Source organism: Coffea eugenioides, chromosome 2 (genome assembly GCF_003713205.1).
Source record: "Coffea eugenioides isolate CCC68of chromosome 2, Ceug_1.0, whole genome shotgun sequence".
Classification (NCBI taxonomy): Eukaryota; Viridiplantae; Streptophyta; class Magnoliopsida; order Gentianales; family Rubiaceae; genus Coffea; species Coffea eugenioides.
In genome coordinates this window covers 35,832,039-35,850,138 of record NC_040036.1, presented here as the reverse complement: position 1 = coordinate 35,850,138, position 18,100 = coordinate 35,832,039, and the positions used below count along the sequence as shown (strand labels likewise).

At 35.7% G+C, this 18,100-nt stretch overlaps 2 protein-coding genes across 2 annotated transcripts; both read right to left on the bottom strand.

Annotated features, from left to right (window-relative positions):
- Positions 1-13,657: 13,657 nt before the first annotated feature.
- LOC113759605 (zinc finger BED domain-containing protein RICESLEEPER 1-like) lies at positions 13,658-14,566 on the bottom strand. Its single transcript, XM_027302183.1, has one exon. It carries the CDS (start codon positions 14,564-14,566, stop codon positions 13,658-13,660), a length of 909 nt encoding a protein of 302 aa, XP_027157984.1.
- A 60-nt stretch (positions 14,567-14,626) lies between these two features.
- LOC113759604 (zinc finger BED domain-containing protein RICESLEEPER 2-like) lies at positions 14,627-15,760 on the bottom strand. The gene has a single exon (XM_027302182.1). The coding sequence runs from the start codon at positions 15,758-15,760 to the stop codon at positions 14,627-14,629; it is 1,134 nt and encodes a 377-aa protein (XP_027157983.1).
- Positions 15,761-18,100: the final 2,340 nt, after the last annotated feature.

The window sequence follows — 18,100 nt, the reverse complement described above, 5'->3', positions numbered from 1 at the left end:
TCTATTGCTGTAATCCCTACCACAATGGTGCTCTCGTTTAAGAGTTTTGATCATAAAAGTCTTTGTTCTCTGGATTCTGCATACATGAATTCTCCAACTGCACCCCTTCGCACATTTAGTTGTGATTCGAGAGCCTTCATTTCTGATGTATTTGTGCTCATACCCTCCCTAATTTCCCATTCCACTAAAGTCTTGCTAAATTTAGAGAAGCTAGTAAATTTCTGTCAAACCTTTAGTTCAAAGTGCTCTTTCCTAAACTTTTTCTTCTCATTGAAGTAACTGTAAATAGGGATGCTTTCTTCATCAGATCTTATCCCATTGTCAAATAGCTTTCATCATCCTCTACTGGCTCATTCTAGTTCTCTTCCTGCTCATTGACACGGCATCTATCATCCACACCTGGTGTTGGTTGACTCCCCTCTTCATGGGTCTGGTTCTTTGCTTGTTTTCTTGATTTCGATTGCTGATGTTATTGCTGCTGCTCTGAACTAGTTTGTTTTCTGGATTAGGATTGCTGATTTTCTTGTTGCCGATCTATACCAGCTTGTTTTCTAGTTTTGGCTTGCTGATTTTCTTGTTGTTACTCTAAACCAACTCTAACAAAATTTACAGATCCTAAATTAATAGATGCCTATGTTGATTCTTGACCATTTAAGCCTGAAAATATATCATTATCTTTAGGCCCTTCTAGTCCTTCTCTTAGCCAGTCCGGGAGATCTGAATAGTATGGTATGACAACATCTTTTTCTCCACCTTCATTAGCTGTTTTTTCTCCCCTCAAATTAGTTGTTTCTTCTGTTGGATCTATCCCAAATGTTGTTTCTTCTGCTGAATTTCTTGTGGGAGACTGCTAGACCTCTATAGTTGTATCAACTTTTTCCTTCTCTTTAACTAACTGCCTGACTGACTTCCTTGCAGTTAATTTTACTCTTTGCCACTTAGTTTTTTTACCATTTATTGTTTTCTTCCACTTGGACTTATTAGTTGAATCATGTATTTGCTCTATATGTGGTCCCACAAAAGTTGGATCCGACTCTATTTGTGATGACCCTTCATCACAGATGCCCTTTCTTCTACAGTTAATGTGTAAAATATCATTATTGTACTCATTCCCAATAACTATAGGGTCAAAGTTATCACTGCCTTTAACAGATGCAGATAATCCAATCTAAACATGCCAATTGCCAATTATCATGATATGGAAGTGCAAGTAAGCTATCATCAGTCACTCTCTTGTACAATAATTTTTCATCCGAAGACACAACTTCAATGGATTCAGGCCCTTTCTCAACATATATATGCATTTCTGGAGCCTTTCATAACATATTGTCAATAACTCGATTTCGGCATCATCCTTAATACTAACAACACCAACTTCAAGGTCATGAAAGGGGATAGAGTACTAGAAATCCATATTGCTTACGCCGCACTCAATTGTGTCATACATCTTTTGAAAGTCAAATGGAGATAATTCATCAGGGTCCCATCCACAAAATACTCTCACTAGTTCGCCAGTGTATCTAATTCTCAGTTTTCATTTGAAATTTCCACCATAATGCATGTATATGTCTATACTCTTAAACGGATTATCTCCCATTCTTATACAACTGAACCAAAGTAACAGAGATAAATTTACTAATTTAATTTTCTTATGTATCGAAAAGGACAGGCAATATGTCATACACTTTTAGTTTCCAAAAAGCATAGTCAGCATTAACATACTCATCTAAAAGGTTAAAAAACATAATCAATACTAGTATGAACCACAATAGTCTAGATTACTCCAAAAAGACCCATTCTTTTCTACTTTTGCATACTTAGCAATTTTTTTATAAATTTTTTCGATAAATATTGTCGGCAATACTTCTGACTAAGCCAAAGCTATCACTTCTTTTACCAAGTTTCGAAATATCTCCAACAATATACTACCAAATGTCTATCATGAAACCAATCAACACAAGTAAATTTAGGGTTCAGATCTGAGATTACCTTGTTAATCGCTATGCATGCTTCGCAACCCTCGATCAATCTGCACAGAAATGCCTTTTTCATTTGTGAGATACACACGACAATTCTGTAGTTTATTGATGTCGCGGAAGATGATAGTGATTGCGGCGGATCTTGGCTATAGGTTTAAGGTTTCATCCACTTTCTCTCTCTACACCTGAAGTACCACTCAAGATCTACTAATTGCAGCTGTGCCTTTTGAGATATTATAAATGAGGGTATTTTTGGTATTGTATATTATTACCACTTCCCAACCTATTAGCAGGTACAATCCAAAGAAGTTCAGAGCGCAAGGGAGGTTAAATGGGTGTTTTTAAACAATGAGGGAGTTTCGTATTTATTTTCCTAACCACAGATGCGTTTACTGTATTTTACCCATATGAATATTAATTAGGTTGCTAGCACGAGTTAACCTGCCTCCAGGCCACTCCCATGTTCTGATTTTTCTCTACCAAATTAAGCAACTCGGGGTGATCATTGGCGGGCAAAATCCAAACCCAACTCCAGCATCCGCAATCCTAAGCTCCAGCCCACAGAAGCTTCAGTCTTCTCCATCCCCTTCTCGAGTTCTATCGCCCTAACCTCACCCTCGACCTAAAACTCGTTTTGAGTGGTAGGGGAGTTAGCAAAAGCAAAACATGAAGTAGATAATGAGGCAGGGATAATAGGAGGGTCACCTTGTTTGGGCGGAAGACTCCGCTGGACAATAATACTGTCATCAGCCGCAAACACAAGCCCACAATTCAGATTTTGTTTCACATTTCTGCCCAGGACTTTTTGCTTCAGACACCTCCAAGACAGAGAGCCTCCATTGTTGTTTCCCTACCACAAGTGATATTGAATCTTCTGGCAATCTCCCACTCCCAGGGAATCAGTCATACAAAAACTTTCTCAGCGGCATGAACATCGGAATTTCACCCTTCGCTGCTTCTATCATTATTTTTCGAGCAAATTACCTCATTAGCCACTGAACTTTTGTAATCATTGAGTTTTGGCCACTGAACTATTAACAATTTGGTTTTGGCCGCTAAACTATCTAAAGTATGTATTGATTCTGAGTCATTCTGTCAGATTCTACCGTTGTCTGATTCACTATACATAATGGAGAGGCAATTTAGGAAGCACAGTGTGCTATGACCACGGGGTTCTTTTCTCTCGCATTCATCATCTTCTTCTTGTTCTGTAAATTTAAAAGGCACTTCTTCTATAAATTCAAAAAACAAACAAGTGAGAAATGAAGAAAAATGAAGGGACTAAGTGAAAGGAGGGATTAGGCATTTCTGCTTACATGCATACAGTGATTGTCTTCAGATACCGTTGCAAGAGAACAAATAGGACAACCTTTTTCGAAGAAACCATCCTCATGTTTAGAATCAGCATTTTTTGAGGCTAGATCTAAAATGCCATTAATAACATGGTCAAGTGCCATCATTACCATTACCAAATTGCCATCAATGATTGCTCCGTTATTTTCAGTCAGAGACCTCCGAAGTTCATTAAGTGAATTATTCCTATGGTGGTGTGTAATTTTTGCAGCCAAAGAAGAAAAAAGAAGAAAAAATTAATTAAAGTAATATAAAAAACTATGTCTCTGTTGGATTAACTATTTTTACGGATGTTTTGAAATATTTTACTGTAACAATATATGTGAAAAACTTTAACAATAAGCTGGCCCAACAATTCGTTTAATACTGGTTCAATTTGAAATCCAATTAATATGGATTTTAGTAATAAGCCGGCCTAACAGTCCATTGCGAATCAATGAATCCATTAATCCATTTTAATTTAAATGGACCTTGCATATTTAATTGATTTAACAGCCCACATAATACTGGCCCAATTTGTTAGACAAAAAATAAAGGGCTTTCATAATTTAATTTAGTTTACTTAAAATCAACTCAATTTATTAAATCTTGAATAAATAAATTAAATAAAAATTTTATTTTCTGCAAATGCCCCAACTTTAAGATTTGGTAAGGCATTGCTTGACAATTGCCAAACACAAAGCTTGAAGTATGTGTCTTGAGTTGCAAGACTTTTCATTAGTAAATTCCGTTAGAATCATTTGAAAGCCCACAACTTTGTTTGCTAACCCTGTAATGCATCTAAATCAATTTGATTAGTGCACAGAACCACCATGGAGTGCAAGGCGGTGGCTTCAATTCCTTAATGGAAAGCCTGACTTATGAATTTGAACAAGTAGTTAAAAGACAACTTTCTTTTTGACTTGTGGTTGATTAGAAGCAACCAATACAGTAATACTTACAAAAAGATGTCCCACGTGAGAAATTAGATATTTTGACCATCAAATTTTGCCGATGAGGACCACTGCAATTTTTCTTTTTTATTGCAACAAGCCAACTACCATTTGGAAAGTGGAAACAAAACATTCCAAATTCCATAGCCAAGATCGTTGTCTGATTTTGACTCAATATAGCCATTGCCAAGATCATCTCTTTCAATCAAAGCCAGTAGCTGCCAAGGAAAGCACGAATTTTGTCAATTTTCAAATTGGTTTCAAATCACCAAAATTTGCAGCTTCCCAAAGAGAACCATATAACTTCCTCTTTACAAACTGATGGCTCGTATTTAAAGAGGACGTTTGTATCCAATCTTATTCCGACCTTAATTGTAGAAAGCTTGCATTTTGCCAAAAAAAAAGTATCACCAAAGCTCATCATTCTTCAGGTAATTCCGAAAGTTTATGAATGAACTGACTCATAAGCTTTTCTTGCTTAACTAGGACTGCGGATCTTCTTGTTTTCACTATGAATTAATGAAAACATCCGGTGGTTATTATGTTTATGAGATTGAAACTTTCAAATTTGGGTTTTGTCTATGTCCCCATTTTGCTGAAAAAAGCATGTTTTTTTTTTCATGCATTAATAGCTCCAACGAAACTTAGTGGGCATAGATTAATGGGTAAATTACCTTTTACCCCGTATGGCTTGAAAATTATATATAACCTCCTCATAATTTGAAATAAAATGTCACTTAGTTTTTTTCATTAAAACTTACGGTCAGTGGTAAAATTCAAAATCAAATTAATAAATTGACAAATTTATCCTTTCATTACTTCTTTTTTTTCCTGTAAACATAAAAAGGAAGAGATTGAAATAAAAAAAATACATAAATAAGAAATAGAAAATACCATTAAAGTTTTAGATTAAAAACTTATAATGATATTTGTAGTCAAAAAAAGATTTTGTATTTTTTGTTTCTTATTTATTTTTTTATATTTCCCTTCCATCTTTTTATTTGTTTATTTTTATTTCCCTTCCTTCTTTATTGGATTTGGAAAAAATTAAGATTTTGTAGGCCAAAGTATAAGTTTTCAAAATCATATCTTCCCTTCACAGAATAAAGAGAGAGAGAGAGGAATTGAAAATGAATTTGGTCTCCAATGTATCTGCACAAATTTTGTGTCCACGGTTTCAACAAAAATGAATTTGGTCGTGTCAATTGTCCTAAATTTACTTGAAATTGGGATCAATTCAAATTTATTAAATTTGTCAATTGTCTCAAAAATATTTTGAATTGAAAATTTGGACACAATATTTGTTTTTCACGAAACTTTAGACACTAAAATTGCGCAAGAGCCAACTATTGGAGATCAAGCTTGCATTTCTTCAATAAACTTTTTTGAGATTGCAAATCAATCAATAAATTATCTAACAGTACTTTTAAGTCATTGTATTGCAACGTTACAATAGGGTGTTGTGTCCCAACGCCACGTCTAGAGTTTGACTCCGGTGGAATTTGTTGATAAATCTTGTACCTTTGTAGTAGTGGGTTCTTCGTCTTTTAAACCCACATATCTACCCATTGTAGGAACTGATTGGATAGAGAATATGATGCATGTTAATTGATTCAAATTAGCAGGGGCGTTGAGGCTAAAGACCAAACTAGATTTGCTAAATTTCATCTCCTGCCCAGAGAAATGTGCATATTTCTCCAATACCACCTTCAGGTGCAGTGCAGCTACCTCCGAGCACTTGAAAAACACAAATACTATCATCAGCAAATACTAAATGCGATGCAGGAGGACTTGCACGACTAACCGATATTTGGGGACAGATTCTATAGATGCCAAAGAACATAATGCTGCTGACAACGCCTCTTGGTATAAGACAGAGATATGATGATCAGAGGGGGCATCCCTGGCGAAGGCCTCTGGTAGGATATATTACCGATGATAGTGCTCCATTAACTACGATTGAGTGTCCCGCAGGTAGTTGGACTGATTCCGTAGTCTGATAGTTACTACCATGTCCCATAATCGAATTCCGTGTACTACCTTACTCTGTATCCTTAGGATAAGATTTAGGGAATTAATTGGCCGAAAGGCTGGGATAACCCTAAGTAAAAAAAAAAAAATTACAATTGAGTAAGAGACAAAAAAGATACTCTTCAAAACAACATTAATCTTGGATTCTGGAAAAACCATTTTTCTTAGAACAGCCGGTAGAAATTGCCATGATACCCGGTCATAAGTCTTACAAATGTCAAGCTTAAAAGCAGCAAATTAAACCCATTTGGACGATCTTTCTATATGCCCTGCACATCTTTTATCTATGTAAGAAGACAATGTATATGTAGCTAGCTTTTTCTAAGTCGTTAAGATAGTTAAATTGAGTAGGAATGATGTAACGCGTGCCCATAAGTTAGTAGGAATGAAATATTTGGTTCTGTTCTCTGAAATTTCAAAGGGAGGAGGTGTAGGAATTTCCAGAATCCCAATATCAGATATTTGAACAAAACAGTAATATAAATGCTGAAGCGTACCTAAATTCATGTTGACAAATTGGCATTTGAATCTTTGAAGATTTTGAGGTGGCCTTACAGGTCAACACGTATTTACCAATTCGTGAGAGAGTGCTTTAGTTTTTCTCTGGTATCTTTCCTGACAATGGGATATCAGGAAAGAGCTGTTTTGTGGTTGATAAGAGTTTATTTTACGTATTTTTAAGTACATTTTATTAGTTAATTTTGGTTTGATTATTTAGTTTTATAACTAAAATAACTAGGTTTTGGTAAAAAGATACAACTTTTGTAAAAGTGACTAATATGGCATTTCTATTGATTTTAATGGTAAAAATTTCATTTTCTTGCAGGTTAATGATCCAATCACCAAAGGATGTCAAATGAGGTGAAAAGTAGATAATTGGTGATGAATTCAAGTGGTAAAAAAGAGAAATGAAGTGAAAAACATTTAAGTGAAGAAGTGCGGTTCAAAACAGTTTTGACACTCTTCAGTATTTCGACTATATTTGGAGCTACACTTATCGGATTGAAGTGATCTTTATACCATTTTAAAGCTAAGAAAGAGACCGACAATTGGTATGAAGACATCGAAATCCAATTCTGCTATTTTCATGGACAAAAAGTCGGAATACAGAAGCTACATTCTGTGGTCGAAAATCGAAACAGGGGTTTGACCAGGTGATAAAGCTCCGATTTGGATGATTCTTGAAGCATTGTAAAGCTAACGCAAAGGGCTACAACTTTTGTGTTTTTCACAAAAGCTAGTTCGGCCTCCATCATATAGAAAATCGCAGTTGAAGTGAGGCCAATTTCACAGAGTTGAAAACGCGAGTTGACAAAATGTGGGTTGAAGCTGCGTTTTGTGTAGGCGCGTTTTGTAGCCGAAATTCTGCAATTTGCTCAGCCATTTCTCTTGTGTTCAGACTACTTTCCAGCAATAAGTTGCAAGGGAATTCGGTGCACATTCTTCAGAAGACAAAAGGGCTAACAATATGGCTTATTTTCAAGTAAAAACCTTGGTTATTGACTATCTTAACAAATCTAAGATTTGGGAATCAAAAAGGGGAATTTGACTTGGAAAAATGGAGCTCTTGAGCAGTTTTTATGCACAGACATTGGGAGATGTCTGGACATCCATACGTAGCTAGATTTTCTAATAGCAAATTCTCTCTAGCTAGCAAATATTGAAAAGAGCACTATTATCATACGGGAGAAGCTTGAAGAGTGCAGAAATGTAGTTCTTCCATTTCCTTAGTGTAGGCTAGTTTAGCTATTTAGTTCATCCTTTTTGTATGTTAACTAGATTAGGATGAAGATGAAGATGGAGATGAAGAAGGAGGAATTGAAACTCATGTGACAAGGGTTACATTCCTTTCCAACTCTTTATCTTTTGTACTTGATTCCAAATTTAGTTAATATACAAGTTTTGGATTTCATGTTTATTACGTGTCTTTAAAATTTATGCCTTGGGTTTGGTTGAATTTTCTATGATTGTTAGTGTTTATTATTTGGCTATTTGATTGCTATTATTTGAGCAAGTTATTTAGCACTTTACCTCTTTAAATCATGATTAATCTGGTACCATTGATTGTGATTATCTAAGGTGTTGTCTTTGCAATGAAAATTGAGATTTAACACTAGTTCAAGAAGTGCTAATCATAGGGAGTACACTCACGAAAGTAGAGGTGCACCTATGTGATTTTTAGTAATTCATTTCATGTAATTTCACTGAAGAAATGAACTTGTAGCTAATTTCATAACCATGAGAATAGGTATGGATTAGTTATAAGTATAATTGATTTACTACGAAAGTAGGATTCAAATGCATAAGGAAATTACACCATAACTAGCCTAAATGTAACACTCAATGATTCAAATATAGCACTTGCATGAGTAGTTAGGGATACCACAACCTAAGAAGCTTTTATTTGTTATTTTGTATAATTTCAGTAGGTTAAATTTGTTATAATTCATTGATAGTCTAAATAATAGAGAAGCTTTAGTAATACCGGTAATTGTTCACTCTTCCCTGTGGGATTGACCCGAAATATACCCTAAACTACTAGTTGACCTGTATACTTGCAGTGAACGGGTGTAATTCGATTTTTTTTAACTTGTACGTATATTAAAATCCCGTCAGTGGTACTAGAATATACGTTAATAAGAATACTTGTGACCTGGGGACTATAACCCTATTTATAGATAACATTCCTATTATCTTTTGGATTCCTATTTCAACCCATCATAGAAATAAAAAATGTCCTTAAGTCTCTACATATTAAAAGCCCACACCCTATTAGATACATTAAACCCAAATTATATTTGATCATTTTAATTAGATTTAACCTTATTTGACAATTTGAAACACATAATCATTTACATATAAGTCCAACGTTGGATTAAGGATCTAACAGGAGGTTACTATTCTTGTTGTTTGACACATTGGGAAAAAAAAGAGAAAAAAGAAATAATGCAAATTGTCTTTTCTTTTTTATTTAGTCGGGCATTATCGATACAAAGACTCGTAGATAAATATCCAAATGGAAGAGATGCATATAGATGTCAAGGCTGATACGAAAATCCCTAGCGCTATATCAAATGTTCTTGCTTTCATTTATATCCATGAATATTGCGGTCTCAGACAGTCTATAAGAATTGTCGGTCCTAACAATTATTGTGATACCCAAGTGTCTTGTAGAGAATTTTGTATGAAGAAATACTATTTTGTGGTGAAAAGTGAAACATGTTAAATTGAGTGACCAATGTGTTAATAAGTGAAATTTTGAAAGAATAAAAGTGATAGTGGGATTTCACTATTCATCTTTATCAAAAAATTTCTTCATCTTCTTCATTTCCTCTCTTCCTTCCTTCTCCAACAAAACCCTTTCTCATTTCTCTCCTTTTTCCTTACAATCAAGAATGATTCTTGACAAATCAAGCACAACTAAGGAGTGAAGAGTTAGGAGATTCTACTTTGACAACTAACCAAGATATTTTCTTGAAACTTTGAACATGATCTTGGTTTTCTTTGATTGGGTGATTGGTTAGTATTTGGTTCAAATCCTTGGTTAGCTTCCATGGCTATGGTGTATAGAGTTTGTTTTGGTCTCTATTTTCATATGGGTATAGGGCTATCATCAATATAAAAAGGAGAAATGTTGAGGGAAAGAATGACTTGAGCTAACAATTCATTTTCAAGATTGTTTATGTATTTACATGACTTTGGGAGCTAAAATATGTTGATTTTGACAACTATGGAGGTTGGAAGATGACTTGAGATGGAAATAGAACTTGATTATCGTATTTGGAACTTGTTTTTGCCTTGAAAACGTGCTAGAAATCCATGGCTATAATCCTCGGACGGATTGGCTATAATTTTTGGACGGATTAAATTTTCTGTACAGACATATTTCAGTTTTTTGGCCATAACTTGATGTAAAAAACTCGGATTTAGGTACTGTTTGTTGCGTTGGAAATTAGATTCAGGGGGCTTTAACTCTGTATAAATCTCTTGCCATGTTGATGTATTTCTGAAAGTTAGTGACCCTTTAAAATTAACCCTTATGTCCTGCTTTGATGAGGAAATGATCTTTTATTAGGAATTAGTGGTTAAGGGTAGTATTAGACTCCCTTTTATGATAATTTAGAGTAGTTTAGTATCTTTAAGATTGTAATTGAATATTTTATTATTATGTCTAGGTGAAGAAGGTAGCCATTTTTCGATTACTTGAACTAGCGTGGGTATCCATTGGATCAAGGTAAGTGATGCATGTATCCTTTATCTTTTGAAAGATGAATTTTGAAAGGTACTTGTCTAATTGCTAAAGTGGCATGACCAAGTATAATTTGTGATAGTTGTTATCACTCTTGCCATGGTCATTTGTGAAATGAAATGTTATGTTTGTTGAGCTCTTGTATAAGTGATTTTTGATGGGACTCGTTCCTCACAGGTAGTTGGTATATGAAACGAGTAATCTGTGTTGTCGTTAGCAATATGAAACAGGCTAACCATGTGGAAGTTAGCACTATGACCCGTGTTAACCGATTAAGTTAATCTGGGGTCAATTGTTGTCTTATGGTTTGAGTTCCTTTATGTGTGTGATGTATGATATGCCATTGAAATGTTTATAATGACCATGTTCTTGTAAAGTTAATGGCGTTTGAAATATATATTATGTATCTAACATGCTCAGGCCAATAATGAGATACATGTGCTACATATTGAGTGAGATTTCGCTCACCTCTTTGTTATAATTATGCAGTTAATGATGAGTTCATTGAAGTGGATCTTGATAGATCTTAGGAGTGGTAATGGAGATGGAGATAACTTTTTAGAGGATGACTTTTGTGCTTCTATATAAGATACCTTATAATAGGATTTGAATATTGTACATATTGTAGAAGGTTTGATCTTGCTTTTATTTTGAAAGATGCAAAATTGTTGTTATGGATGATCTTGTATTTGTGGATTTAGAAAGTTTATATAAAGGTGAATGTAGTTGTTTTGGAAATTTGTTGGCTTACGTCTTTAGCATTGTCTAGGGTGTGGCGGTGTTACATTCCGAACACGGGGCGTGACATTTATTTGGTATTAGAGCCTACGTATCAATCTTACTTATAGTACCTTAAGAATTAATATTTATTGAAAGTTTGATGTAATGTAGTGTGTATGTTGAACAGAATATTCGAGCTAGTTGATTTACACTTCAGGTGGCCAACCTTAGTGTGGATTGACTTAGTTTTGATTTTCGTGTTCAAATACCTATTACTATCACTTGAGGATTCGGTAGCTTAGTATAGGTAGATTTTTCCCTAGCCTAATTTGTGTTTGCAGGATGGCACCAAAAAGAAAGCAAAGGGATATTGTCAGTATTCAAGAGAATAATGTACGAGCTACGGGGGAAGAAGATGTGGTACTTGAAAATCTTGGACCGAATGGGAATGAAGATGAATTGGATACCCCTATTGGGGGATTTATGTTAGATGCTCACCAAGCCGCTCAAAGACGTAAAGGTGAAGATACGTCTAGGGTAACACCCCCTTTGAATTCAAATAATACGAATCAAAGTACCCCTCCTCCCTAAAATTAGATCCAGCTACCTTATCTGTGGCATATTAGTTCATGCATGGATGGCAGCAATATCAACAACAACAACAACAAGAAGAAAGAGAGCAAGATATGGGTTAGTGTTAAGTACCATTTCAAGGAGCTTAGCAAGTCTATTAGCCTACTTTTGATGGAGACCCAAGTAGGGGTGCAAACGAGCCGAGTCGAATCGAGTTTTGAATTTATCGAGTCGAGCTACACTTATTTATACGCGAGCTCGAGTTCGAGCTCGAGCTCGTCGAGCTCGAAAAATAAAGCTCGAGCTCGGCTCGATGTAGGAAAAAGAAAACTCAAGATCGACTCGTTTATAGCTCGCGAGCCTAGCTCGAATTCTGGCTCGTGAATAGCTCGAGTTCCGCTCGATTTTCTGGCTCACGAATAGCTCGAAGTCAGCTCGATTTCTAGCTCGTTAGGAGCTCGAGTTCGAACTCGAAAATAGCTCGAAAATTTCTGGAAATTTAAGCAAGAAAACAGCAATTTTGTCCACATATTTTTGACAAAATTTAGCATGATAACAACAATTTTTCACATATTCTTGATCTTGAGGCCTACAAATTATGCACTAATACAATCATAAATGTCCAAATATCCACTAATACAAATCATCCAAAAATATCCAGATGCCCACTAATACAAATTATCCAAATTTCCACAAATATCCACTAATACAAATTAAAAGCAGCTTGTTGTCCACAAGAACCAAGGCATGACATGAAGGGAGAATTAGTCCACCAACTCCAACTCCAGAAAATTCCTAAAGGTTAAAAGAATCATAAGAAAAACGATTTGGCAAAAATGCAAATGCCAAATAAGAATGAAACCATCAATCAAAGAAATGAAATGCGTGATAACCAGCAATGCACAGAGAACTCATGCGTGATAACTAATGAAATGGAGATATACTAATAACAGAAAACTCATACCCAATGAGTTATAGATGACGCAAATGAAATACATGACAAAAGAAGATCAAATGTGAGATGCAAAAAGTATAACAATTTCCAAGATGATATAAACCATTTGCATCATTAAATTTCATAAACATGTGAAAGAAATCAACTTATTAGTACAAGCAAATCACGCAACTATCATTATTGACATTATTCATCTATATGAAAAGAATATCAAATCTTCGAATCCTTAAAGAAACCATAAGTTAACAGGAGCACAAGGGTGCCTACATCATAAGATGTTTGTTCATCTACATGATCGTAGTCATTGTTAGCCTGCTGCATTGCGCAAGAATGGTAAAACAGATCAATAGAATAGCAAAGTTTCTTCCATGTAATCGAAAGGGCACCAATTTCCCATGCAATTGCACAAGCTGTTAAAAAAAAGACAAAAAACAGCAATAGAAAACAATATATTGCTCCTTGCATTAGGCGCAAGATGTCCCCTACTGCCTTAATTTCCTACTGGAACAAACTCAACACAACACATAACCATCGCATATATGATTGCACTCCACCAGCGTTCTATAACCATCTGCAATTCTGCACTAACCTCTGTGATCTTAATACCATGAGTTAGAATTGGACAAAACTCTAAATAGAAAATTAAAGGTAAATTACCTCAAACATCTCCGAAGTCAAGAAATAGGCAACACAATCTCTTGTCTATCCTTCAATTTCTGGAAAAACAAAAAAATAAAATAAAAGAAATTAAGAAATAGTAAGGCCGAATTTAAATATTATGTGTGATAATTTTTTTTTGTTACCTTTTCCTTTTTCTTCACCCCGTGTAGCTTACGACACCAATCTCCAGCACACATTAACATTTCTACAGTTTCTGGAGCCAAGGAAGCACGGTAGAGTCGATTACTCTGGTTCCAGCACTAAATGTAGCTTCTGAAGCTACAGTGCTTATTGGAATGGCTAAAATATCAGCAGCCATCTTGGGAAGAATCTTGTATTTTGTCGTGTCTTTCCACCACTTCAAGGCATCCAAATTCACGATGTCTATCGTTGAATCATCTGCAGCTGTGAGGAGACCATCTTCAAAGTAGGTATCCAACTCATTCTTGATGGGTTGAACACTCTCAACGGTAGCAATATGGGTCAGAAATTCACTCATACCCGAAACATGAGACACTGATGAAGATGCACTACTACTGCTCTTGGTTGGGTGATCACTGCCGATTAGTAGTTGAGAAGATGATCCACTTTGGCCTGAAACATGTATCTCCACATATTCATCATATAGGTCATACAAGGCTTGTCGAACCTTGCCTATATTGCTTTGCACTTCATGTGGAGGATAAAGTAATGGAAAGCAATAGTTTATGACCCTCATCTTGCATCTGGGATCCAAAATAGCTGTTATAAACATTAATAAGTTACATTCTCCCCAGTACTTATCAAATTTCAGCTTCATCTTTTGCACCATTGACCGGACAAAATCATCTTCATCATCAACCTTACTATCTAGTAGCAATTTTATCCGACAAACTTCATTTAGATATAAATTTGCTGTCGGATAATCACTACCAGATATCACATGAGTTGCTGTCCAAAAAGCTTTTAAAATATCGCACACTTTTGAAACCTTTTCCCAATCTTCTGTGGTTGGACAGAAATCATAATTTGGCTCTCTATCTCTGTATCTTGGAAAAACATCTTGAAACTTCAATGCACAAGTCAGCATCTCATAAGTAGAATTCCACCTTGTTTTGCAGTCATAAATTAGCATTTTTTCTGGCAACTGCAGTTGGCGTACAATTTCAGCAAATTGCAAGCGTCTTCCATCTGTCTAATTGATAAACTCCACACTGTCCCTGATTGTGTCAACTATTTCCTTGATCCGACTAAGTCCGTCTTGAACCATCAAATTCAGTATATGAGCACAACATCTCACATGAAATAACTTTCCTTTTGCTAATAGACACTTGTTTCTGGAGAAAGTGTCCTTCAAACATCTCAGTGCACTGTCATTATTTGAGGCATTATCGACTGAGATTGTATAAATCTTACTCTCAATTCCCCAATCCGTTAAACATTTGAAAATAACATCCGCAATTTGGATGCCCCGACGTGGAGGAGGGATGTGCACAAAGTTGAGAACCCGTTTCTGCAATCTCCAGTTACTATCAATCCAATGCCCGGTTACAACCATATACTCATTTTTTTGGTTCTTGGACTTCCAAAGATTTGTAGTCAAGCTGATTTTCTTGACTTTCTTTAATTGATTCTTCAATTTTGTCTTCTCTCTTTCATAAACTGATGTGCAATCATTTTTGTTCATAGTCCGATTGATTCTTTGCCATTCGGGCATCCCTCTTTTTGGCATCAAATTGAAGCCTTCTTCCTCCACAATTGAAAATGGATGCTCATGCATAAGCACCCATTCAGCAGTAGCCTCTCTCATGGCTGCCATATCAAACGTCCCGGAGTGAAGGTAGGTTTGAGAAGCTTCGGCAGAATCAGCAGATGGGAAATTGATCTTTGTTTGTTGTGTTGCTTTTTTTAGTTTTTGCAATCGGATAGCACATGACTTCCTATGCCTTAGCAAACTTGAAGTTGTACTAGTTTTCGTCTTCTTGAACTTTGCATGGCAATGAATACACTCAGACATGAGAGTTTTTTGATGGCCAACTTCAACATCTTTAAAGTCATCCCATGCTACTGATTTTTTCTGCCTCTTTTTTTTTCGAAAAGCATCCAAGCCATCATCCGCAGCAGCTTCTTCTACAATTGTTTGAGTGGTTGCATGTGTATCACCTTCTAATGCTTCATCTTCACTCCCTAATTCTTCATCACCAAGAGAGAATTCCAGCTCTTCGTCAATGTTAACAGCAATACCCTTGTCAATGATATTCACTGGACTAGCGGAATCACCAACTGATCTAATAATTGGTGAAGATTGCTCTTGGTTGGACGTATCCATTTTATATTCTCAATTTCTTTTAACTATACCAAAAGGAAAAAAAAGAAGCCATAAGCAGCATTCTTTAGTCCCAAAACAGATTACTATTACTAGGAAACAAGTTAGTAGCAGTAATTATTTTCAAGAAAGTCCATCTTCTTTTTTACTTTAATTTGGGGTGACACACATCTAAGAGAAGTCATCAAGACCAATGGGAACAGTGGATCCATCAAAAGAAGATAGCAAATGAAAAATAAGCAAAGAGATTTAATTATGAGATTGAACAAAAAGAATAACACATTCTTTTTTGTCCTCACTGTTTTGTACAGAATAGGAGTATGAAAATGAATCATCAATGTCATGAAGCCAAAGCCATTAGAGAGTCTTGACATTAATATACTATAATTGAGTTAGATCATCAAGAGCCCTTGAAGGCCATAGAAGGTTGAAACTATATTTAAGTAATTCAAGCGTCAATATTGCTGGATTAGATATTAACTTTAATGACAACCTTCCGCAATTCCTTTGCTTCATCTAACTTATCTCATTTAAATAATTGTTGGATGGTACATGCAATAAAAGAAAGATAATCTTAATGCAAAATCCACTATCCTTTTAAAAAGAGCAAGGACTTAATTCCTGTACTGATACATTTCATATCATTCTGAAGCCGTAAGAATTAATGTTGCACATTTATTGAAAATTGATAGCATTGAGACCATCTAAAAATTAGTTGAATCATTCGAATCATGCTTCATTGGCTTAGCAAGAAATTGGAAGTGTAACACGTTAAACATTCTTTATAACAAAGATAAGCACTCAATTGAAAACCAAATATTTGAGAAAAATCCAGTTTTTTTATTGTTTCCCTCTAGAAGTGCACTGAACCACAAGGACCTTTTTATCAATGTTTCACTGTGTAAGTGTTGCATTCTTTTTAATTATTCAACTCAAAAGCTTCAAACAAGATAGTGAACCAATTTACAAGAGATAAAAGGAAATCTACACTTAGCAGCTCTATTATTATATATAGATACTTAATTCAACAAATCTATAATCCAGTAACATATATATATATGTGTGTGTGTGTATTTCTTGTTAAAATACTAACTGAAACCTCATTTCAACCCCTAAAGAATTTTTCTATAGTCAAATCCTGCAGAGGTAAAATATGGTACTTTCTTCACCTTACCAAATGCAATTAGTTTCTCCTTTGACGTCTAAGCAGAACTCCACCAACCATTTCAAGTTTGTAAGTTCCAAAGTTTTCAGGTCTCCAAAAACTGAAAAAGTTCAATAACAATAGAAATTATTGAACTCGGAAGTGTGTCATGCATTTCAATAAAATGTAAAATTCAGATTTATTACAGCAATGTGCATTCAACCAAAATTGAAATTGATGTTTTGGCAAATTGATTACGGAAATAACCAACTAAAAGTAGACCATCATTCATTTTCTCAGTTAGCTCCTCCAAATCATCAAAGATGATGAGAGCAATTAAGGTGTAATTATGACACCAAATACTCCGAAAGAAAGGCAAATCAGTCAAAAACCTGCTGAGGTACCATTATAATGCATATCATTGTCCAGTGAGTGGGATAGAATATTAATTGTCCCTTTTAATTATGTTTCTTGATCATCATTCCAGATTAATAGAATTTTCATTATACAAATTGTTGAATTAAACGGCGCATTAAGTAGAAAGAAAAAGAAGCTGAGTACATACCTGCAAAAATCTAGGAAAAGCTCAATGGGTTGCGCACTTGCTCCGCTGGAAAAGCTTAGACAAAATCCGGAGATAGGAATTCACCGAGAAGCTGGTTGGGTTCGTCAGTCAGCCTCGTTGAAGTGGTTGGGTTCGGAAAAGCTGGTTGGGTTGCCTATGTGGAGCTGGTGGAAGCGGTGGAGAAACTGGAGATGGAGCTAGTAGAAGCAGATATGGCAGTAACGGGGAATTGGGAGTTTGGGACTTGCCATGGTTTCAAGAGGGTTGCCTTTCTGGCTACGTGCATACTGGGATGAATCTGGTGTTTTCGATTCTCAGGTAAGGGACCCGGGTGCCCCCGCTCATTGGAGCTGCACTTGCGATAGAGTTGGGACTGAGGACAGTCAGCAGAGAAAGCTTGGAGGTTGCTAAGGAGCTGGCGGAAGTGGTGGAGGTGGAGCTAGCAGAGATGGCGGTAGCGGAAGTACGAATTAGGAGTTTGGCAGTGGGACAGTCGGTCGGTGGAGCCAGAGGAAGAAGATCGATCGAAGGAAGTGAAGAAAGAAAATTAGGTAACCTAACCTAATAGAGGAAGTTGTAAATTTTAATTGATTCAGGGGTATATTTGTAATTTCACACTGACTCGAGCCTAACG